We start from the raw sequence: 25,410 nt of genomic DNA on the forward strand, positions 1-25,410 counted from the left end.
ATAATTAGCAGTGTTGAGCATCTTTTCATGTGCCTGTTGGCCATCTGTATGTCTCCCTTGGAGAAATATCTATTTAGGTCTCTGCCCATTTTTTGATTGGGTTGTTCGGTTTTTTTGATATTGAATTGTATGAGCTGTGTATATTTTGGAAATTACTGGGTTATATATATATATATATATATATATATATATATATATATATATATTTTAAACTTTTTTATTAATTAATTTATTTTTATTTATTTATTTTTGGCTGCATTGGGTCTTTGTTGCTGCACACAGGCTCTTTCTAGCTGCAGCAAGCGGGGGTCACCCCTCGTTGCGGTGCACATACTCTTCACTGCGGTGGCTTCTCCTGTTGTGTAGCACGGGCTTCAGGTGCGTGGGCTTCAGTAGTTCTGGCGCACGGGCTCAGTAGTTGTGGCTCGTGGGTCTAGAGCGCAGGCTCAGTAGTTATGGCACACGGGCTTAGTTGTTCCGCGGCATGTGGGATCTTCCCAGACCAGCACTCGAACCCGTGTCCCCCGCGTTGGTAGGCAGACTCCCAACCACTGCGCCACCAGGGAAGTCCCATTATCATATGATTTTTATCCTTCATTTTGTTAATGTGATGTATCACATGGACTGATTTGTGGATGTTGAATCATCCATGCATCCCTAGAATAAATCCCACTTGATTGTAGTGCATGATCCTTTTAATGTATTGTTGAATTTGGTTTGTTAATATTTTGTTGAGGATTTTTGCATCTGTGTTCATCAGGGACATTGGCCTATAATTTTCTTTTCTTGTGACATCCTACTTTGGTTTTGGTATCAGGATAATGCTGGCCTTGTAAAATGCGTTTGGAAGAGTTCCTTCCTCTTCTGTTTTTTAAGAGTTTGAGAAGGATTGGTATTAATTCTTTGAATGCTTGGTAGAATTCACCAGTGAAGCCATCTGGTCCTGGACTTTTGTTTGTTGGGAGAGTTTTGATTACTGATTCAGTCTCCTTACTAGTAATCCATCTGTTCAGATTTTCTTTTTCATCATAATTCAATATTTGTAGGCTGTATGTTTCTACAAATTTATCCATTTCTTCTAGGTTGCTCTATTTTTTGGCATGTAATTTTTCATAGTAGTCTCTTATGATTCTTTGTATTTCTGTGGTATCAGTGGTAATATCTCCTCTTTCATTTCTGATTTTATTTATTTGAGTCCTCTTGTTTTCTTGGTGAGTCTAGCTATAGGTTTGTCAGTTTTCTTTATCTTTTCAAAGAATCAACTCTTAAGTATATTGATCTTTTCTACTGTCTTTTTAGTCTCCAATTTATTTCTCGTCTAATCTTTGTTATTTCTTTCCTTTTATTAATTTTGGACTTTGTTTGTTCCTCTTTTTCTAGTTCCTTGAGGTGTAGGTTGTTTATTTGAGACTTTTCTTCTTTCTTGAAGTAGACATTTATTGCTGTGAACATCCCTCGTAGAATTGCTTTTGCGGCATCCCATGGATTTTGGTATGTTACATGTCCATTTTCATTTACTCCAGGTATTTTTTTATTTCTCTTTTGATTTTTTTCTTTGGCCCATTTGGTTTTCAGTAGCATGTTGTTTAATCTCCACGTATTTGTGAATTTTTTCAGTTTTCATGTAATCAATTTCTGTTTTCATATTACTGTGGTTAGAAAAGATGCTTGATGTGATTTCAACCCTCTTAAATTTATTAAGACTGATTTTATCACCTAACATATGGCCTCTTTAAATGTATCTGAAATCACAATAAATGTGTTATTTCTATATATCATATTGATGAAGTTTTCATTATCTCCCTGTTCCCATGCTTTTTTTCCTCTCCGATGCTTTGGAAGCTATGGACTGAATTTCTGTTCTTTTAAGTGATTGTCCTTAACTCTTTTTTTTAAAGAAGGCCAGCAAAAATACTTTATATTGTAACAATAAAACTTGAAACCGAATGTATCAAGGAAACATTAGGGAGTTGGTGATAATTACAAACAAACAAACAAAATCTCTATATAAGGTGGCATTGTGGTAGGGGGTTGGTGAAGGAAAGGATGGAAACCAATAGCAATGGAGAGCTGAGCATCAAAACAGGAACTGCTGAAACTGTTAGGATGGCCAGCACTGATTTTTCTTTAGAGAGCACTCTTTAGAGAATGAGCATTTTCTAGAACTTAAAAAACAGCACCTTCAATTTAAGCTTTCAGTCAAGCTCTTGGAATTTAATTAATTATTTAGCATTGAAGATGCTAGAAGGTGTTAAATGTGTAAGTCCAGTATAAGCCATAAAATGGGAGAATGTCAGGCAACCAGAAAGACGTCAATTGCCCCATCTTTCCTAAAGAGAACTAGTGGTTTTTCCAACATAATCATGAAACTGCCTACTTTGAAAGCCTGAGGTGGTGTGGGGATACATTGGGATAGGGTGTGATGGAATCACATTTTGGGTAGAAATATTAATACAACTGAAGGAAATATTTCACCTTGGAGAATAATTTAGCCCTCAACATCTCCTTAGTCTGCCATGGCTCTGCAACAGCAGCAGACTTTTAATTTGTAATATATATAAATGTGTTTTCATAAAAAGAAGAAATATAAGTATAAATATGTTTTAAAGGCTAGACCCAAAATGGCACGATGTCACTTCCACTGCATTCTGTGTGTTAAGGCAGGTCACAAAGCCATCACAGAGTCAAGAAAAGGGACAGGAGACCTCACCTCTCAGTGAGAGAAGTGACATGTACTTACAGGGAGGAAAGGAATTGATGGTGGCCATTTTGGGTGGCTGTCTAACCCTAATCAGTCACTTTAATTCACTCAGACTCTTGCATTCCAACTTGTGTCCTTGCTTCCTCACATTACAGCTGAACTCACAAAAGTCACTAATGACCTCTTAACTAGCATATATTTACATATATTATTTAATCACACTGCATTTCATTTACATGTATCTTTCAGTATGTCATTTACATATTTTTAAAAACTTTTTATTAAAGAAGTTTTCAAACATACAGAAATGAGCAGAATATTATAATGGACTCCAGGTACACATCACCCAGCTTTAATGGTTATTAACTCAGGACCAATCCTGTTTCACCTATACCCTGACCTACTTCTCCTCTCCTGTTATGTTGAAGCAAAGCCTCAATATATTATTTAATCCATCTATGTATATTTTTAATGAATATATGGTATCTCTTTAAATATTTACACAATCCCCTGTTTGGGGACATTCATGGCTTTTATTTTTATCATTCAAATTATAACACCACAACTGCTACCACGTATTTCTAATTAATGAAACACCAACAGCTCTTTCATATCACTTTTACATTTTTTTTGTTTTTTATCCTCATAACTTCCTGTCAGGTAGGTAGAATAGGTTATATTATCCCTATTTTAATAGGGAATTAAGAAGAATTTTAGAGCCCAATGCCAAATTGTTGGTAAATAGTAGAATTAGAACTAGAACCCAGTGTCTTAAATCTATAGTTTGTTCATTTTCAACTAAACCTTGCTAACTTAAAGTTATTCATAAAATACGGTAGAAATACACAGCTTTAAATTTTTCTGTATAAATATTCATTGAACACCTATTAAGTATTAGATACTATGCTGGACACTTTCCTGTTTAATTGTCACATAAATAGTATGAGATAAGTGTTATCTCACTTTACAGGTAAAGAATGCAGACTCAGGGAGGTAAATGTCTTACCCATCATTACACAGCTTATAAGTAGTGGAATCTGGATTCTGATTTAGGTGTTCCTGCCTCCAAGTTCAGTGCTCTTTCCACTTTTCCCTATATTCATATTTCAAGGACTATCCCTTTTAAATTAAAGCAGAAATACTTTTTGGACATATCCTTTTAATTAACTCACTGTATTCAAAGGCATATCCATATAATTTTCACGTCCAGCAAATTCAGTTTATTTGTAACCTTATATACCAAGTCCTATGAAATGCTGTGTGTGTGTAATGCTTTTTATAGTAGAAAAATCATTTTTTGTAAGGTTATTTCTTGCTGGCAAGCTTTTAGAATTTTACTGAGTGACTGGTATGTGCAAAGATATGGTGTTACAGAGGATATAAAGGGTACTCACACATGAAATATGTCTTCAAGCAACTTACAGTGTAGTTGTGAAAATAGTACAGGTAGAAAGTAAATGCCATAGGAACAGAAAAAAAAGTTATTTGACAGTAGTAAAAATAATGCTGCTATCCTTCATACAGGCATAGTGCTTTACAGATGTCATTTCATTCAATGATTTATAATATATTGAATACCTATTATGTATAAAGAGCTGTATCAGGGTATGTAACAGTGAGGCAAACAGACAAGGCTTCTGCCCTCACTGTTGTCACTAAAAAGCAAACACTTCAGAAAGAGAAATCTGACAAGATATTTGTATAGTCCTTGTCTTAGTCCCTTCAGGCTACTATAACAAAATGTCACAAACTGGGTGCTTATAAACAGCGGAAATTTATTTCTCACAGTTTTGGAGGCTGGAAATCTGAGATCAGGGCACCAGCAACACTGGGTGAGGGTACTTTCCTGGGTTGCAGACTTATCATTATATCCTCACTCGGCAGAAGGACTCAGGGAGCTCTGTGGGATCTAGGGCACTAATCTCATTTGTGAGGGCCCAGCTCTCATGACCCAGTCACCTTCCAAAGGTCCCACCTTCTTTTTTTTTTTTTTAATCAGTCATCAGTTTTATACACATTAGTGTATACATGTCAATCCCAATCGCCCAATTCAGCACAACACCATCCCCACCCCACCGCGGTTTTCCCCCTTGGTGTCCATACGTTTGTTCTCTACATCTGTGTCTCAACTTCTGCCCTGCAAACTGGTTCATCTGTATCATTTTTCTAGGTTCCACATACATGCGTTAATATACAATATTTGTTTTTCTCTTTCTGACTTACTTCACTCTGTATAGATAGTCTCTAGATCCATCCACGTCTCAACAAATGACTCAATTTCGTTCCTTTTTAAGGCTGAGTAATATTCCATTGTATATATGTACCACATCTTCTTTATCCATTCGTCTGTCAATGGACATTTAGGTTGCTTCCATGACCTGGCTATCGTAAATAGTGCTGCAATGAAAATTGGGGTGCATGTGTCTTTTTGAATTACGGTTTTCTCTGGGTATATGGCCAGTAGTGGGATTGCTGGTTCATATGGTAATTCTATTTTTAGTTTTTTAAGGAACCTCCATATTGTTCTCCATAGTGGCTGTATCAATTTATATTCCCACCAACAGTGCAAGAAGGTTCCCTTTTCTCCACACCCTCTCCAGCATTTGTTGTTCATAGATTTTCTGATGATGCCCATTCTAACTGGTGTGAGGTGATACCTCATTGTAGTTTTGATTTACATTTCTCTAATAATTAGTGATGTTGAGCAGCTTTTCATGTGCTTCTTGGCCATCTGTATGTCCTCTTTGGGGAAATGTCTATTTAGGTCTTCTGCCCATTTTTGGATTGGGTTGTTTGTTTCTTTAATATTGAGCTGAATGAGCTGTTTATATATTTTGGAGATTAATCCTTTGTCCATTGATTCGTTTGCAAATATTTTCTCCCATTCTGAGGGTTGTCTTTTCGTCTTGTTTATGGTTTCCTTTGCTGTGCAAAAGCTTTGAAGTTTCATTAGGTCTCATTTGTTTATTTTTGTTTTTATTTCCATTACTCTAGGAGGTGGATCAAAAAAGATCTTGCTGTGATTTATGTCAAAGAGTGTTCTTCCTATGTTTTCCTCTAAGAGTTTTATAGTGTCCGGTCTTACATTTAGATCTGTAATCCATTTTGAGTTTATTTTTGTGTATGGTGTTAGGGAGTATTCTAATTTCATTCTTTTACATGTAGCTGTCCAGTTTTCCCAGCACAACTTATTGAAGAGACTGTCTTTTCTCCATTGTATATCTTTGCCTCCTTTTTCATACATTAGTTGACCATAGGTGCGTGGGTTTATCTCTGGGCTTTCTATCTTGTTCCATTGATCTATGTTTCTGTTTTTGTGCCAGTACCATATTGTCTTGATTACTGTAGCTTTGTAGTATAGTCTGAAGTCAGGGAGTCTGATTCCTCCAGCTCCGTTTTTTTCCCTCAAGACTGCTTTGGCTATTCGGGGTCTTTTGTGTCTCCATACAAATTTTAAGATGATTTGTTCTAGTTCCATAAAAATGCCATTGGTAATTTGATAGGGATCGCATTGAATCTGTAGATTGCTTTGGGTAGTATAGTCATTTTCACAATATTGATTCTTCCAATCCAAGAACATGGTATATCTCGCCATCTGTTGATATCATCTTTAATTTCTTTCATCATTGTCTTATAGTTTTCTGCATACAGGCCTTTTGTCTCCCTAGGTAGGTTTATTCCTAGGTATTTTATTCTTTTTGTTGCAATGGTAAATGGGAGTGTTTCCATAATTTCTCTTTCAGATTTTTCATCATTAGTGTATAGGGATGCAAGAGATTTCTGTGCATTAATTTTGTATCCTGCAACTTTACCAAATTCATTGATTAGCTCTAGTAGTTTTCTGGTGGCATTTTTAGGATTCTCTGTATAGTATCATGTCATCTGCAAACAGTGACAGTTTTACTTCTTTTCCAATTTGTATTCCTTTTATTTCTTTTTCTTCTCTGATTGCCGTGGCTAGGACTTCCAAAACTATGTTGAATAATAGTGGCAAGAGCGAACATCCTTGTCTTTTTCCTGATCTTAGAGGAAATGCTTTCAGTTTTTCACCATTGAGAATGATGTTTGCTGTGGGTTTGTCGTATATGGCCTTTATTATGTTGAGGTAGGTTCCCTCTATGCCCACTTTCTGGAGAGTTTTTACCATAAATGGGTGTTGAATTTTGTCAAAGCTTTTTCTGCATCTATTGAGATGATCATATGGTTTTTATTCTTCAATTTGTTAATATGGTGTATCACATTGATTGATTTGCATATATTGAAGAATCCTTGCATCCCTGGGATAAATCCCACTTGATTGTGGTGTATGATCCTTTTGATGTGTTGTTGGATTCTGTTTGCTAGTATTTTGTTGAGGATTTTTGCATCTATATTCATCAGTGATATTGGTCTGTAATTTTCTGTTTTTGTAGTATCTTTGTCTGGTTTTGGAATCAGGGTGATGGTGGCCTCATAGAATGAGTTTGGGAGTGTTCCTTCCTCTGCAATTTTTTGGAAGAGTTTGAGAAGGATGGGTGTTAGCTCTTCTCTAAATGTTTGATAGAATTCACCTGTGAAGCCATCTGGCCCTGGATTTTTGTTTGTTGGAAGATTTTTAATCACAGTTTCAATTTCATTACTTGTGATTGGTCTGTTCATATTTTCTGTTTCTTCCTGGTTCAGTCTTGGAAGGTTATACCTTTCTAAGAATTTGTCCATTTCTTCCAGGTTGTCCACTTTATTGGCATAGAGTTGCTTGTAGTAGCCTCTTAGAATGCTTTGTATTTCTGCAGTGTCTGTTGTAACTTCTCCTTTTTCATTTCTAATTTTATTGATTTGATTTGAGTCCTCTCCCTCTTTTTCTTGATGAGTCTGGCTAATGGCTTATCAATTTTGTTTATCTTCTCAAAGAACCAGCTTTTAGTTTTACTGATCTTTGCTATTGTTTTCTTTGTTTCTATTTCCTTTATTTCCACTCTGATCTTTATGATTTCTTTCCTTCTGCTAACTTTGGGTTTTGTTTGTTCTTCTTTCTCTAGTTCCTTTAGGTGTAAGGTTAGATTGTTTACTTGAGATTTTTCTTGTTTCTTTAGGTAGGCTTGTATAGCTATAAACTTCCCTCTTAGAACTGCTTTTGCTGCATCCCGTAGGTTTTGGATCATCGTGTTTTCATTGTCATTTTTCTCTAGGTATTTTTTGATTTCCTCTTTGATTTCTTCACTGATCTCTTGGTTATTTAGTAACGTATTGTTTAGCCTCCATGTGTTTGTGCTTTTCATGTTTTTTTCCCTGTAATGCATTTCTAATCTCATAGCATTGTGGTCAGAAAAGATGCTTGATATGATTTCAATTTTCTTAAATTTACTGAGGCTTGATTTGTGACCCAAGATGTGATCTATCCTGGAGAATGTTCCGTGCGCACTTGAGAAGAAAGTGTAATCTGCTGTTTTTGGATGGAATGTCCTATAAATATCAATTAAATCTATCTGGTTTATTGTGTTATTTAAAGCTTCTGTTTCCTTATTTATTTTCATTTTGGATGATCTGTCCATTGGTGTAAGTGAGGTGTTAAAGTCCCCCACTATTATTGTGTTACTGTCGATTTCCTCTTTTATAGCTGTTAGCAGTTGCCTTATGTATTGAGGTGCTCCTATGTTGGGTGCATATATATTTATAATTGTTATATCTTCTTCTTGGATTGATCCCTTGATCATTATGTAGTGTCCTTCCTTGTCTCTTGTAACATTCTTTATTTTAAAGTCTATTTTATCTGATATGAGTATAGCTACTCCAGCTTTCTTTTGATTTCCACTTGCATGGAATATCTTTTTCCATCCCCTCATTTTCAGTCTGTATGTGTCCTAGGTCTGAAGTGGGTCTCTTGTAGACAGCATATATATGGGTCTTGTTTTTGTATCCATTCAGCAAGCCTCTTTCTTTTGTTTGGAGCATTTAATCCATTCACGTTTAAGGTAATTATCGATATGTATGTTCCTATGACCATTTTCTTAATTGTTTTGGGTTTGTTTTTGTAGGTCCTTTTCTTCTCTTGTGTTTCCCACTTAGAGAAGTTCCTTTAGCATTTGTTGTAGAGCTGGTTTGGTGGTGCTGAATTCTCTTAGCTTTTGCTTGTCTGTAAAGCTTTTGATTTCTCCATCAAATCTAAGTGAGATCCTTGCCGGGTAGAGTAATCTTGGCTGTAGGTTCTTCCCTTTCATCACTTTAAGTATATCATGCCACTCCCTTCTGGCTTGTAGAGTTTCTGCTGAGAAATCAGCTGTTAACCTTATGGGAGTTCCCTTGTATGTTATTTGTCGTTTTTCCCTTGCTGCTTTCAATAATTTTTCTTTGTCTTTAATTTTTGCCAATTTGATTACTATGTGTCTCGGCGTGTTTCTCCTTGGGTTTATCCTGTATGGGACTCTCTGTGCTTCCTGGACTTGGGTGGCTATTTCCTTTCCCATGTTAGGGAAGTTTTCAACTGTAATCTCTTCAAATATTTTCTCTGGTCCTTTCTCTCTCTCTTCTCCTTCTGGGACCCCTATAATGCGAATGTTGTTGCGTTTAATGTTGTCCCAGAGGTCTCTTAGGCTGTCTTCATTTCTTTTCATTCTTTTTTCTTTAGTCTGTTCCGCAGCAGTGAATTCCACCATTCTGTCTTCCAGGTCACTTATCCGTTCTTCTGCCTCAGTTATTCTACTATTGATTCCTTCTAGTGTAGTTTTCATTTCAGTTATTGTATTGTTTATCTCTGTTTGTTTGTTCTTTAATTCTTCTAGGTCTTTGTTAAACATTTCTTGCATCTTCTCGATCTTTGCCTCCATTCTTATTCCGAGGTCCTGGATCATCTTCACTCTCATTATTCTGAATTCTTTTTCTGGAAGGTTGCCTATCTCCACTTCATTTAGTTGTTTTTCTGGGGTTTTATTTTGTTCCTTCATCTGGTATATAGCCCTCTGCCTTTTCATCTTGTCTGTCTTTCTGTGAATGTGGTTTTTGTTCCACAGGCTGCAGGATTGTAGTTTTTCTTACTTCTGCTGTCTGCCCTCTGGTGGTTGAGGCTATCTAGGAGGCTTGATGGGAGGCTCTCTAAACAAGATAATTTTTAAAACTGCTAGTATGGATGGTCTCCTGTGGCTGTGGCTCACCGTGGGGACAAGGAAACTGGCAGCAGAAGTTCTGGGAAGTACTCCTTGGCGTGAGCCCTCCCAGAGTCTGTCATTAGCCCCACCAAACACCCCAGGCAAAGGTCCCACCTTCTAACACCATTATTTTGGGTGTTAGAATTCCAGCATGTGAAACTGGGGGGACACAAACAAAAAAAGTCTAAAGAATAAAATTTCATATAAATACCATATTTTTAAAAAATTGAAGTACAGTTGATTTACAATGTTGTGTTAATTTCAGGTGTTACAGCAAAGTGATTCAGATAGATATATATATATATATATATATATACATACATACACATACACACACACATATATATATATATTCTTTTTCAGATTCTTTTCCACTATAGGTTATTACAAGATATTGAATATAGTTCCCTGTGCTATACAGTGGGTCCTTGTTTTTTTATCTGTTTTATATATAGTAGTGTGCATCTGTTAATCTCAAACTCCTAATTCTAAATACCATCTTAATCAGATATGGGTGAGACTCAAGGTATGATTCATTCTAAGAAAATTCCCCCCAGCTGTGATTCCGTGAAATCAAACAAATTATGTGCTTCCAAATTACAATGATGGGACAGGTATAGAATGGACATTTCATTCCAAAAGGGAGAAATAGGAGAGAAAGAAGGGGTAACAGGTTCCAAGTAAGTCCAAAACCCCAGAAGACAAACAACATTAAATCTTAAAGCTTGAGAACAATCTTCTTTAATTAGATGTTCTGTTCTGTGGGGCAGAGGTCTTACCTTCCAGACCCACCTGAGGCATGGTATGGGGGTGGTCTCGCCCTCTGGACACACTGGGATGTGCTCGCCTCCCATGGCTTTATTGGGTGTAGCCACACAGCAGCTCTCGCGGGTTGCAATTGCATGCTGGTGGTTCTACCAGTCTGGGGCCCCAAGGGTGGCCTGATGGCTTCACTGGCACTGCCCTGGTAGTGGCTCCCTTCAGTGACCTTGCCCTCAAGTGACCCTCTGCTTGGGTTGTGGGCCCATGGCTCCAGGTTGCTTCATCTTTCTAAATCTAGGTGGAGGTAGCCATGCCCCTGTGGCTCTGCTGGGCGGAATAGAGCCCCCATAGCTTTGGGCAGTACCACTTTGATTTAGGCAGAGGTCGGTCATCTGGCCTGTTGAAACCCAGGCAGTAACCCCACCCATCTACCACGTTTTGAAACTGAGGAGGCAGCCCTAATGATCTCTCTCTCTTTTTTATTTTTTAATTTTTATTGGAGTATAGTTGATTTATAGTGCTGTGTTAGTTTCTGCTGTACAGCAAAGTGAATCAGTTATACATATACATATATCCACTCTTCTTTAGATTCTTTTCCCATATAGTCATTACAGAGTATTGAGTAGAGTTCCCTGTGCTATACAATAGGTCCTTATTAGTTATCTATTTTATATATAGTACTGTGTACATGTCAATCCCAATCTCCCAGTTTATCCCTCTCCCCCTTCCTCCCCAGTAACCGTAAGTTTGTTTTCTACATCTGTGACTATACTTTGTAAATTAGTTCATTTGTACCTTTTTTTAGATTCCACATATAAGCGATATCATATGATATTTGTCTGTCTCTGACTTACTTCACTTAGTATGATAATCTCTAGGTCCATCCATGTTGCTGCAAATGGCATTATTTCATTCTTTTTATGGCTGATTAATATTTCATTGTATATATGTACCACATCTTCTTTATCCATTCCTCTGTCGATGGACACTTAGGTTGCTTCCATGTCTTGACTATTGTAAACAGTGCTGCAGTGAACATTGGGGTGCATGTATCCTTTTGGATTATGGTTTTCTCCAGATGTATGCCCAATAGTGGGATTGCTGGATCATATGGTAGTTCTATTTTTAGTTTTTTAAGGAACCTCCATACTGTTCTCCATAGTGGTTATGTCAATTTACATTCCCACCAACAGTGCAAGAGGGTTCCCTTTTCTCCACACCCTCTCCAGCATTTATTGTTTGTAGACTTTATGATGGTGGCCATTCTGACCTGTGTGAGGTGGTACCTTATTGTAGTTTTGATTCGCATTTCTCTGATGATGAGTGATGTTGAGCATCTTTTCATGTGCTTCTTGGCCATCTGTATGTCTTCTTTGGAGAAATGTCTATTTAGATCTTCTGCCCATTTATTGATTGTGTTGTTCGTTTTTTTGACATAGAGCTGCATGAGCTGTTTGTATATTTTGGAGATTAATTCCTTGTTAGTTGCTTCCTTTGCAAATAGTTTTTCCCATTCTGTGGGTTGTCTTTTCATTTTGTTTATGGTTTCCTTTGCTGTGCAGAAGCTTTTAACTTTACTTAGGTCCGATTTGTTTATTTTATTTTTTATTTTACTTTTTAAATTTATTTTATTTATTTTTGACTGTGTTGGGTCTTCGTTGCTGCGTGCAGGCTTTCTCTAGTTGCGGCTAGTGGGGGCTACTCTTCATCGCGGTGTGTGGGCTTCTCACTGCAGTGGCTTCTCTTGTTGCGGAGCACAGGCTCTAGGCGTGCAGGCTTCAGTAGTTGTGGCGTGTGGGCTCAGTAGTTTTGGCTCGCGGGCTCTAGAGCACAGGCTCAGTAGTTGTGGCACACAGGCTTAGTTGCTCCGTGGCATGTGGGATCTTCCTGGACCAGGGCTCGAAACTGTGTTCCCTGCATTGGCAGGTGGGTTCTTAACCACTGAGCCACCAGTTAAGCCCCTATTTCTGTTTTTATTTTCGTTACTGTAGGAGGTGGATCAAAAAAGATATTGCTGCGATTAATGTCAAAGAATGTTCTGCCTCTGTTTTCCTCTAAGAGTTTTATAGTGTCTGGCCTTACATTTAGGTCTTTGATCCATTTCGAGTTTACTTTTTCTTTTTAAATTATTTATTTATTTATTTATTTTTGGCTGCGTTGGGTCTTCATTGCTGCACTCAGGCTTTCTCCAGTTGCGGCGAGCGGGGGCTACTCTTTGTTGCAGTGCGTGGGCTTCTCATTGCGGTGGCTTCTCTTGTTGCAGAGCACGGGCTCTAGGTGTGTGGGCTTCAGTAGTTGTGGCACGCGGGCTCAGTAGTTGTGGCTTGCAGGCTCTAGAGCACAGGCTCGCGGGCTCTAGAGTGCAGGGTCAGTAGTTGTGGCGCATTGAGTTTACTTTTGTGTATGGTGTTAGAGAGTGTTCTAATTTCATTTTTTACATGTAGCTGTCCAATTTTCCCAACACCACTTATTGAAGAGACTGTCTTTTTCTCCATTGTACACTCTTGCTTCCTTTGTCAGAGATTAATTGACCATAGGTGCGTGAGTTTATTTCTGGGCTTTCTGTCCTGTCCCATTGATATATGTGTCTGTTTTTGTGCCAGTACCATACTGTTTTGATTACTGTAGCCTTGTAGTATAGTCTGAAGTCAGGGAGTGTGATTCTTTCAGCTCTGTTTTTCTTTCTCAGGATTGCTTTGACTATTCAGGGTTTTTTGTGTTTCTATATAAATTTTAGAATTTTTTGTTCTAGTTTTGTGAAAAATGCCATTGGTAATTTGATAAGGATTGCATTGAATCTGTAGATTGCTTTGAGTAGTATGGTTATTTTGACAATATTGATTCTTCCAATCCAAGAACATGGTATATCCTTCCATCTGTTTTGTCATCTCTGGTTTCTTTCATCAGCATCTTATAGTTTTCAGAGTAGAGGTCTTTTGTCTCCTTAAGTAGGTTTATTCCTAGGTATTATATTCTTTATGATGTGATTTTCCTTGATTTCTCTTTCAGATCATTCATTGTTAGTGTTTACAAATGCAAGAGAATTCTGTGTATTAATTTTATATCCTGCAACTTTACCAAATTCATTGATGAGCTCTAGTAGTTTTCTGGTAGCATCTTTAGGAGTTTCTATGTATAGTATCATGTCATCTGCAAACAGTGAAAGTTTTACTTCTTCTTTTCCAATTTGGATTCCTTTTATTTCTTTTTCTTTTCTGATTATCACGGCTAGGACTTCCAAAGCTATGTTGAATAAAAGTGGTGACAATGGACATGCTTGCCTTGTTCCTGATGTTAGAGGGAATGCTTTCAGCTTTTCACCATTGAGAACAATGTTAGCTGTGGAGCCCTGATGATCTCTGAATTACGTTTATGGTCCTTCTTTCCTTGTCTTTAACAATAGCCTGTGTTCACAGCCATATAGTCCTGTCCTGTAAAATCTAAGTCCAACAGCCTTCCTCATTCCTTCTTCTTCAGTTCAAATGGACTGTTCTCCTGCTGGGGCAGCTGATTCAGTCTGTGGTTCAAACCCATACTAATCTCTTAATCACAAGGTGGCTTGGCCACACCCTGTTCTCTCTGGAACAAGCTTTCTCATTTCTTTCAATATGGATAGGCCGAAAATTTTCCGTTTCTGCATCCTATTTGGTTAACAATTCCATCTCTAAGTCATTCTCTCTTTTCATATTTTACTGTAAGCATTCAAAAAGAACCAGGCCACTCCTTAAACACTTGGCTTAGAAATTTCCTCAGCTGTATATCCAATTTCATCACTCACAAGTTCTCCTTTTCACAAAACACTAGGACATGAACACAGTTCAGCAAAGCTCTTTACCACTTTATAACAAGGATCGCTTTTCCTGCAGTTTACAATAACATGTTCCTCATGTCCGTCTGAGACCTTAACAGAACAGCCTTTACCATCCGTCATTTCTACCAACATTCTGTTCACAATCCTCAGGTATACTCTCCAAGAAGATTGAGGCTTTCTCTATAGCTTTCCTGTTCTCCTTCTGAGCTCTCACCAGAATTGCTTTTAATGGTTCGTTCATGGCAATGTAGGTTTTTTCTACTATGCACCTTAGAATTCTCCCAGTCTCTTTCTGTTACCCAGTTCCAAAGTTGCTTCCGCATTTTTAGATATTTGTTACAGAGGCACTGCACTCTCAGTACCAATTTTCTGTCTTAGTCTGTTCGGGTTGCTATAACAAAATACAACAGACTCTGTAGTTTGCAAACAATAGAAATCTATTTCACCCAGTTCTGGAGGCTGGAAGTCTGATACCAGGATTCCAGCAAGATCAGGTTAGGGCCCTCTTCTGAGTTGTAGACTTCCTGTATTTTCACCTGGCAGAAGGGGCTAGGAGCTCTGTGCGATCTCTATTATAAAAGCCCTAATCCCATTCATGAGCGGTCCACCCTCAGGATTTAATCACCATTACATTGGGCACTAGGATTCCAACATGTGAATTTTGGGGGGACACAAACATTCAGATCAGAGTGGTCCTCTTGAGAAACTATTAAATCTTTCTAAAAATTATTATTATTAAAACTTTGTCTTTTTAGAGCAGCTTAGGGTTCACAGAAAAATTGGGTGGAGGATACAAATTTCTTGTATAGTCCCTGCCCCCACACATGTATAGCCTTCCCCATTATTAACATCGCCCACCAGAATGGTACATGTTACAAATTGTTGACCCTACATAGACACATCATTGTCACTCCAAGTTCATAGTTTCACTCTTGGTGTTGTACATTCCATGGGCTTGGACAATGTCTAATGATATGTATCCATCATTATAGTATCATACAGAGCATTTCCACAGCCCTAAAAACCTTCTGTGCTCTTTTTTATTCATCCCTCCCCCACCCCAATCCCTGGCAACCACTGATCTCTTTATTGTCTCCATAGTTTTACAGAATGTTATATAGTTGGAATCATACTTTATGTAGCCTTTTCAGATTGGTTTCTTTCACTTAATAATATGTATTTAAGTTTCCTCCATGCCTTTTCATAGCTTAATAGCTTATTTCCTTTTAGCCCTAAATAATATTTCATTGTCTGGATATACCACAGTTTATCCAGTCATCTACTGAAGGCCATCTTGGTGGCTTCCAAGTTTTGGCAATTATGAATAAAACTGCTATAAATATCTGTGTGCAAGTTTTTTTTTAAGATTTTTTAAAAATTAATTAATTATTTATTTTTGGCTGCGTTGGGTCTCCGTTGCTGCACACGGGCTTTCTCTAGTTGAGGCAAGTGGGGACTACTCTTTGTTGTGGTGCGTGGGCTTCTCATTGCGGTGGCTTCTCTTGCTGTGGAGCACGGGCTCTAGGCACATGGGCTTCAGTAGTTGTGGCACATGGGCTCAGTAGTTGTGGCTTGCGGGCTCTAGAGCACAGGCTCAGTAGTTGTGGCACATGGGCTTAGTTGCTCTGTGGCATGTGGGATATTACTGGACCAGGGGTCGAACCCTTGTCCCCTGCATTGGCAGGCAGATTCTTAACCACTGCACCACCAGGGATGTCCCTGTATGCAAGTTTTTATGTGAACATAAGTTTTCAACTCCTTTGGGTAAATACCAAGGAGCACACTTGCTGGATAGTATGGTAAGAGTATGTTTAATTTTATAAGAAACCATAAAAATGTCTTCCAAAGTGGCTATACCATTTTGCATTCCCATGAGCAATGAATGAGAGTTCCCATTGCTCCACATTCTTGCTAGCATTTCGTGTTGTCAATGTTCTGGATTTTGGCCATTCTAATAGGTATGTCAGTCTTTTTTTTTTTACTAGCAAAATTTTACAGAGCAGCAATCTGTGAATTTTCCTGTTTTTCCTGACAATCTCAAAAATTTTCAAAATTGAGGCTAAGGCTGCACAAGTGCAAAAGTTCCCCTGAAAACACAATGTAGTTGCATTGCAGAGGTGATGATTGTTAGCATATTGTCAGTAGTGAAAGAATGTGGTGTTGGCATGTGCATGCCAGTTAGTTTTTTGGATAAGGAATATCCTAGACAGGAGACACAATGCTTGTCCAACTGCTTGACATAATGCTGCAGTCTGTAACAATGACTCAATAAAATGCTTTGAGACAACAATACTTGCTTATTAAACATTTGAAATATCTTCACAAAAATTAAAGGTGACATGATGTCCAGTGAATGCACTTGGGAAGTATCTATTTACATATCCAAATATTTGAAACCTCTTCCAGAATCTAGATCCCTGCAGTAAACCTCCTTTTAAAAAATGCTGCCATGTGGACAGGAAGTTAAATTGCCATATATGGTGATAATGGAATGTTTTACATTTTTATTATCCAATAGAAATATAAAGTAAGACACATATGTAATTTAAAAATTTCTTAAATAGATAAAAGAAGCTAAAAAGAAATCTTCCATTAAATAAAAGAAAGATAAAAAAAAAAATCTTCCATAGGGAATTCCCTGGCGGTCCAGTGTTTAGGACTTAGCACTTTCACTGCTGGGCCCGGGTTCAATCCCTGGTCAAGGAACTAAGATCCCACAAGCCGCACGGCACAGCCAAAATAAATAAATAAATAAAAGAATGCTAAAAATTTCTAACAACATTAATAAACTGTAAAAGAAACAGGTGACATTAATTTTAATGTTATATTTTATTTAATGCAACATATCCAAAATATTATCATTTCATTGTTGAGTCAGTATGAACAATTACTGAGATTTTTATACTTTTTGTACTAGGTTTTCAAATAATATTATTGAATGGAGTGTGTATTTTATACTTATGCTACATGTCAATTTGGACTAGCCACATTTCAAGCACTCTTGGACAACACAGTCGTATTATTTCCCAACCCTCTGTCATTTTCTGAACCATTTGAAGGTAAGAAAATCAGTGTGTCATTGAAATAATGTCCAAATGCCCTGAGCTGGTACACACCATCCATCATTACTATCATCTTTTCGGGAGTCAGTCCATTAAAAGTAATAGCCATATCTGAACAGCAGGCTTCTACTACTTGCTGAGGGTTACTAGACATTGTCTCTTGAATAAGACATGCAGTAGTTTTGTATTTATAAATAGAGTTCGTCCTTTGGAATCCTCTGCATTTTCTGCAAGAACTCCTGCATATTTCAGGCAGACTGCCAGTTGCATATCTTCAGATAACTTCCAAATCACACTTTGATCTGCATACTTTTCAGACTTATTCAGAAGTCTGTTAAGTCTTTTCATAGCTCTATACTTAAAACAATTCCTTCTCCCATAGTCACGTATTCAGGGTCACCAGATGTTATAGTGTGGCCCAGATAAAAAGGTTGTGATGCATCCCTAGTAAACAGAAGATACTTTGTTTTCAATGACAGTAAATGTAGTGGGATGTGCAAGAAAGAACCAGTTGTAGTTGTTGCCGTGCTTCCCAAAGACATATTTGTACCTCTTCCTCATCTGTGTCCACATGTCATTTTTTATCTTAAACAAACCATCATTTTCAGTACTCTAGTGCTCTGTTTTGTCACAGGGTTTGGTCTAAGTCTCTTTCAGTACAGCCCAATAATACTCATCATTGGGTTCTACAAGGATGGTAGAGTAAATACAGATACTTTTACTCAGCTCCATGCATTCCACTCCTGAAATGTTTAAGAAATCTTTTGTGTTAGGTGGGCGAAGGTGATGGTGCTCATGGTCTTGAGTTTTGCCTGTGTCGAATGGTAATTCGCCCAAACATAGTTATCAAAACACAGCAAATTCTCCCAACCAGTGTACCCTTAAAAAATGATACAGTACACTCATAACAGAAACCATCTTTCAGACGTTGAGAACAGCACACACCTCAGTTGGGGTCCCTGTCACCCAGGCGGTCCAGAGCGGGCAGCTCCCTGCTGGGCTGTTGTAGCTGCAGGAGGCTGCTTCTCTGTGGTTTTTGAGAAGGGGGCGGGTCTGGCATGTCGGCTATGGGGGTGGTACCCAGGGTGCTGTGAGTTTGAGATGCTCTGGAAGTTAAGGGCGTCTGGGAATATCAGCCAACAGTAAAATTGATAATGAACACAGATTGAGCCACAGACGGCTCTAAGTGTTGACCAGACTTCAATACTCAGTAAAAAATAATTCAAAATTTAGTTTTACATCCTGGTTGTGTATGATGTTAACTTGCATTGGGTCCTTTTTAAGACATTTGTTTATTTTACTTATAATATTCATTTTACTATTTTACCTTAACTCTCCAAACTTATTTTTATTCCCACCCTCTAAAATCTCCAAACTTTCTCTTCTTCACAGGAACTTTTAAAATATAGCCAGATATTTTTCCATTCTCTGTGCTGTATGCTTTTGTGGACGTGTGTGTTTAATTGGAGTATCTTCTATACTCTTTCCATCAGGATCTGTAAGAATTAAAACTCCTCAGTTGTGACTTAAACATACCACCTATGGAGCTTATGAGAATACACCACTTTCTGATATCACTGGGACTTTTTTTTTCTATATTAAGCCTGTGTCAATGTATCTTTTGTTTTTCTTTCTTCTTTTTAAGAATTCTTATTATTTATTTTTTATTGAAGTATAGTTGATTTACAATGTTGTGTTACTTTCAGGTGTACAGCAAAGTGATTCCATATATATACATATATATATATATATATATATATATATTCTTTTTCAGATTCTTTTCCCATATAGGTTATTACAAAATATCGAGTATAGTTCCCTGTGCTATACAGTAGGTCCTTGTTGTTTATTTTATATATAGTAATGTGTATATGTTACTCCCAATTTCCTAATTTATCCCTCCACTGCTCATTGGAAAATTTTTTTTTAACATCTTTATTGGAGTATAATTGCTTTACAATGGTGTGTTAGTTTCTGCTTTATAACAAAGTGAATCAGCTATACATATATATATATCCCCATATCTCTTCCCTCTTGCGTCTCCCTTCCTCCCACCCTCCCTATCCCACCCCTCTAGGTGGTCACAAAGCACCGAGCTGATCTCCCTGTGCTATGCTGCTGCTTCCCACTAGCTATCGGTTTTACATTTGGTAGTGTATATATGTCCATGCCACTCTCTCACTTTGTCCCAGCTTACCCTTCCCCCTCCCCGTGTCCTCAAGTCCATTCTCTAGTAGGTCTGCGTCTTTATTCCCATCCTGCCCCTAGGTTCATCATGACCATTTTTTTTTTTTAGATTCCATATATATGTGTTAGCATACGGTATTTGTTTTTCTCTTTCTGACTTACTTCACTCTGTATGACAGACTCTAGGTCTATCCCTCTCACTACAGATAACTCAATTTTGTTTCTCTTTATGGCTGAGTAATATTCCATTGTATATATGTGCCACATCTTCTTTATCCATTCAACTGTTGATGGACACTTAGGTTGCTTCCATGTCCTGGCTATTGTAAATAGAGCTGCAATGAACATTGTGGTACATGACTCTTCTTGAATTATGGTTTTCTTAGGGTATATGCCCAGTAGTGGGATTGTTGGGTCGTATGGTAGTTGTATTTTTAGTTTTTTAAGGAACCTCCATACTGTTCTCCATAGTGGCTGTATCAATTTACATTCCCACCAACAGTGCAAGAGGGTTCCCTTTTTTCCACACCCTCTCCAGCATTTATTGTTTGTAGATTTTTTGATGATGGCCATTGTGACTGGTGTGAGATGATATCTCATTGTAGTTTTGATTTGCATTTCTCTAATGATTAGTGATGTTGAGCATTCTTTCATGTGTTTGTTGGCAATCTGTATATCTTCTTTGGAGAAATGTCTATTTTTGATCAACAAATGAAATATGACATTTGAGGTCTTACTATTCTCTTAGATTTAATTTCTTGTTCTTAATATGTGTTAACCAGTGATTTCTAACATATAGTCCAGTGAAGAAAATTCTAGTGATGAATACTCACGTGGTATATATTACATTGTATTAAAAGTATCAAACCTTTGGTATTTTGTTTGATCCATTTTTAAATATGCCCTGAAAGAGCTTTTAATGTGCTAAATTGTATGCAATTCATCTTCACTGAAGTACTTTAAATATTCTTAAAGAATTACAAAAGGGAAATATGAATTTTTCTATTTTTTATATCTTTTCTCACTTTTCAGATGCAGCAGCTTGAGAGACAAGTTATTGATGCTGAACGTCAAGCAGAAAAAGCTTTTCAACAGGTAGGGTATAGTTTTAGTTAAAAAATTGTTTTCTGCCTCTACCAATATAAACATTGTTTTGCCCAAAACAATCCTGAAAATAGTCTTCAGCTGTCCTCCTCATTTTATCATTTTTACTGTTCATGAGCTGGTTCCATAGAGAAAATGGAGAATCTAACTTTGTTTTGCCCCTTAATAAATTTTCAAAAGGACAAAAATGCTTCTATTCGGAAGTTTTATCTTACTTATGAAAAAAATCAAATATGACTTTTATGGTTATGGTTATGCCTAACCATAATGACATTTTATGTATAAATATGTTCATGGCAGCTTTATTTGTAGTAATAAAGAGTTGGAAATAATATGAATGCCATTTTATAGGAGAATGAATTAGAGAACTGTATCTATTCCATGAAATATTAAACAACCATTAAAAATAACTATTACAAAGAATTTATGCAAATACAGAAAAATGCTTAGAGTTATATTAGGAAAAATATATACAGATTTTTATATTTAACATGTTAATAGATATGGGAGGAAAAAGTCAAACCTAAGAGTTTAAAAAAAAAGCTGTTAGGAAACATCCTGAAATTTGTGTTTGTGGAATTATGGATGATTGGTTTTTTTCTTCTGTATCTTCATACTTTCTAGTTTTTGATTTTGGTACTACTTTTACTTTAAAAAAATAATCTTTTGATAAATTACTTAACCCTTTCTGGGCCTTGCCAACAGTAAAATGAGCTGTTTGGATGAGCCCACCAGCCTTAAAGTTTGTCTAAGGAGCCTAAATTGATAATTTCACATTTTATGAAAAGATCTCTGTCAGATTCAGTCAAGAATTTCAGAAGTCTTACATACAAAATTATTTCTTCCAAGAAGTGTATATTCAATTTCTTATACTTGCTCTAAGTTTGTCATGTTTCTTCCTTCAGTTTGAGTACTACCAAATCTTGTTTTCACCTAAAAGATTTAATTTTACACAGTAGATTGTTTTAGTGGCTTGACTAAATTAACCCAATTTAACCTAATCCTTAATTTTCTTAAATTAATTATACTTGAAGATAAAATCTTAAAACTTTGTTATGCAAAATTTCAACCACTGCAAGAGTAGAGAACATAGTATAATGAAGCCCCGTCATCACCTTCAGCAGTTAGTTGATGCACAGCTAGTATATACCTCCACCCACTTCTTCCCTACCCCCACACTAGGTTATTTTGAAACAAGTCCCAGATATTATATCATTCCACCCAAGAGTATTTCAGCAACTCATCTAAAAATGAAGACTTAAAAATCATAGCTACAGTACCATCACCCCACTGAAAAATTACCAATAATTTTTTAAAACCTCAAATGTAGATTTTGATACAAGTACTAGTAGTAATGGTAAGGATGTATGATTTGCTTGTTTTTTTGTATTTTATATTCTTTAGTTGATGGGACCAAATAGTAATTACTCTACATATATCTATAAAAAGCCAATAATTGGGCTTCCCTGGTGGCGCAGTGGTTGAGAGTCTGCCTGCTAGCGCGGGGGACACGGGTTCGAGCCCTGGTCTGGGAGGATCCCACATGCCGCGGAGCAATTAGGCCCGTGAGCCACAACTACTGAGCCTGCACGTCTGGAGTCTGTGCTGCGCAACAAGAGAGGCCACGATAGTGAGAGGCCCGCGCACCGCGATGAAGAGTGGCCCCTGCTTGCTGCAACTAGAGAAAGCCCTAGCACAGAAACGAAGACCCAACATAACAATCAATCAATCAATCAATAAATCTTAAAAAAAAAACAAAAAGCCAATAATTAACAGTAAAGTCGTTAAAGGTCACTTACATTCTAAAATAAAGACTCTTGTGTTTATATCACTCTCTGTCACTCTATACCAAATGTCTTTTTCTGTGGTGGGCCATATATGGGCATCCCTGTTCAGCCTTCAGCCTTGCAGCATACGTTTGTCATTTTGTCGACCTCTCTGACTTTCATGTCTCCTTCCCTGTCTTTCCCTTTCTGACTTTGGCCTTTCCTGGTGACATCTCTCTTTATCTCTGTACCCATGGCTGTCTCCATACGTCTCTCTGTCTATTCTTTCCTAGCTTTCTTTTCCCTTCCCTTCCCTTTTTCTCCTTTAACTGCTCGTATTATAGGAAAAAAAAAGAAGGAAATTAAAGATGGTTTTGTTTTGCCTTTTCTTAAGTTAAAAGTCTAAATTCATATATGCAGCAAATTTATTTAGCTCTGAAAATTAAACTAAATGAAGAATTTTTTTATTTGTGATTTTCATTTTTTTTACCCCTTTGGTTCACTGGATCTTGAAAGAAAAAAGGAATCCCCATTCTCAATTCAAGGGAAGCAAACCATGGCAGTTTGTAGCCATCAGGGCCCAACCACTGATCTTAATAAGTTAACAGGAAGAATATCTTATTTGAAGTTGTCCTTTGAGGATATCAAATGTAAAGTTATTTAATTCTATGTGCCACATTTTTAAGCAAAATTGTACAGTGATTGGTTATTTTAGATATACTGCCTTAAATCAACACCCCCCCAAAAAGAGTGAGAATTGAAGATCTCCCAGAGTTTCTTTATAATCTGTAGATATTTCTTTTTGTCATAACACTTAAAATTTATACAGTACCTATTTTTGTTATGCTTCAGAAGAATTTTTTCTTAAATATTTCATAATGAATCTAAAAGTTAACAGGAAATATAAACAGAGAGCAGATGAATTCTAATGCACTGACTATATTACTTTTTTTTTTTTTTTTTGCCTTTGCAAGACTAAGTAAATATTATTAACTTAGAGTAACTGAATCCTTCACTGTCTTTAACAGTTTCCATGGGACTATGGCCTATCTGCTGTTCATGTTGCTTAAATTCATAATTTATCCTTTGTCAAGCCATATCCTAAGACTTAAACTGTATTTATACTAACCTAGAAAGAATGTTTCACCACTAAAAGCAATAGTCAGCTGAAACAGCTCAACTCTACACTTTAGCTTTGTACATTTTTCTCCTTGTTTATTAATGTGTGGACATCACTTGCATAATCACTAAATAAGTTGCTGATAGAAAAAAGAATTAAACATTCTTCCAGAGAAATCTTGGCAGTCTTTTTACTTAATGCTGTAGTACATCTTTATCGTTATTGTTCACAAATTTTGAAAGCAGTATGTGCAGATCAACCCAGTACTACTTATGAGAACTCTTGTGAGGCAGAAAAGCAGCAAATAGCACATTTGGGAGACACTGATAAACAGGATTCCTTCTCAAGTATCTGACTAGTTAGGTATATAATACAATCTAATACACTAATTTATGCTAACCAAAGAGGGGTAGATAATTTCCCCTGTAGAAGTTTGTCTTTTCAATTCTGTCCTTCTGGACTCAGTCCCTTGCGTGTATTTGATTCAGGCTTGGTAGGAGTTGGATTTAAATTTCCTTCTGACCATTCTAATATGTGGGCTCATCTGCCTTTTATAAAGCTGGTTCTTAGTATCCAAGTTATTTTTGGTTCTTAATAAATGATAACTACTCAGTCATCCTAACATCCAAGACCGTGTAATGATTTGCTTCATTACGTGGAAACCTACCTTATCCAGTGATGTTCTCTTTCACCTTCAATGAGAATGGGCCTGGCCTTACTGCATAAATTTTGGAGCATTATGCCGAAATAACTGTGTTTAAAATATGATTAGAATGATTAATTAATTTGCAATAAATTTTAATTAACTGGAAAATGGTCTGGGATTCAAAATACTCTTAACAATTTCGTCATTGTATTTTGGAATGATTAAGTATCTTTGTCATGTCATTGTGATACTTATACAGGAATAGAGACTTACACCCCCCCACTCAAAAATATAGTCACATCTTGATTACCTGTAGTGGGGGAGGGAGGGATGAAGTTAGAAATGGGAAGAAGGAAATATTGATATGGATAGTTACAATGGGGAAAATATTTGCAGTTTCTGCTTTCTCCAGGATAGACAAGAAAATGGAAAATAGCATTGGGAGTTGTGTCAGGGTCCCCAAGACTACCCTCAGGTTTGATGATTCACCAGAAAGACTCATAAAATCCTGAAAAGCTGTTATACTCATGGTTATGGTTTATTACAGTGAAAGCATACAGATTAACATCAGCAAAGGAAAAATGCACATAGGGCAGAGTTCAGGAGACACCAGGTACGAGCTTCCAGTTGTCCTCTCACAGTGGAATTGCACAGGAATGCACTTGATTCTCCCATCAGTGATGTGGGACAACACATATCAAGTATTGCCAACCAGGGTTGTTCATCCGAGCCTAGGTGTCCAGGATTTTTACTGGTGGGTGGGGTGGGGAGGGGTCAGTCTTGTAAGCACGAAATGCATGCATAACCCACCTTAGCTACTCAACTTCCAACCTCTCCAGAGGTCAAACTTGATACAGTGTGGCCCATGACCCAGATAAGTAAACAAAAAAGGTATTCAGTATAAGTCACACTGTTAGCATAAACTATCTGGTGTGGCCCAGTATACCAGCTATATAAAGACAGTCTTATCAGGCAGAATATTCCAGGGGCTCAGAGGTTATTTCCCAGGAGACAGTCAAAGGCCAGTTCTTTCTTTGGAATGTACAGGGTTTGAACACCCCAAGTCTGCTGAATTAACCCTTCACTGCACAAAAGCTCATAATCAACAAGACTTTCGGGAAATAGCTGAG

General features: G+C 37.2%; 2 protein-coding genes across 5 annotated transcripts in view; one reads left to right on the top strand and one right to left on the bottom strand.

Annotated features, from left to right (window-relative positions):
* Positions 1 to 25,410, top strand: part of PLEKHH2 (pleckstrin homology, MyTH4 and FERM domain containing H2) — a 113,480-nt gene that overhangs the window by 19,373 nt on the left and 68,697 nt on the right. For all 4 annotated transcript variants that reach the window (XR_011076678.1, XM_068564917.1, XM_068564919.1 and 1 more), the window contains exon 3: positions 20,677 to 20,739. Coding sequence is in view for 3 of the 4 variants with exons in the window: in XM_068564917.1 (XP_068421018.1) it covers positions 20,677 to 20,739 (63 nt within the window). In the remaining variant the exon portion in view is untranslated. The remainder of the gene's footprint in view (positions 1 to 20,676; positions 20,740 to 25,410) is intronic.
* Positions 17,387 to 18,517, bottom strand: C1GALT1C1L (C1GALT1 specific chaperone 1 like). Its single transcript, XM_068565115.1, is given in 6 exon segments — positions 17,387 to 17,637; positions 17,640 to 17,807; positions 17,810 to 17,922; positions 17,924 to 18,271; positions 18,273 to 18,375; positions 18,424 to 18,517. Coding segments are annotated over 6 exon segments (1,077 nt in total).

This window comes from Eschrichtius robustus, chromosome 15, assembly GCF_028021215.1.
Source record: "Eschrichtius robustus isolate mEscRob2 chromosome 15, mEscRob2.pri, whole genome shotgun sequence".
In the NCBI taxonomy this organism is placed as follows: Eukaryota; Metazoa; Chordata; class Mammalia; order Artiodactyla; family Eschrichtiidae; genus Eschrichtius; species Eschrichtius robustus.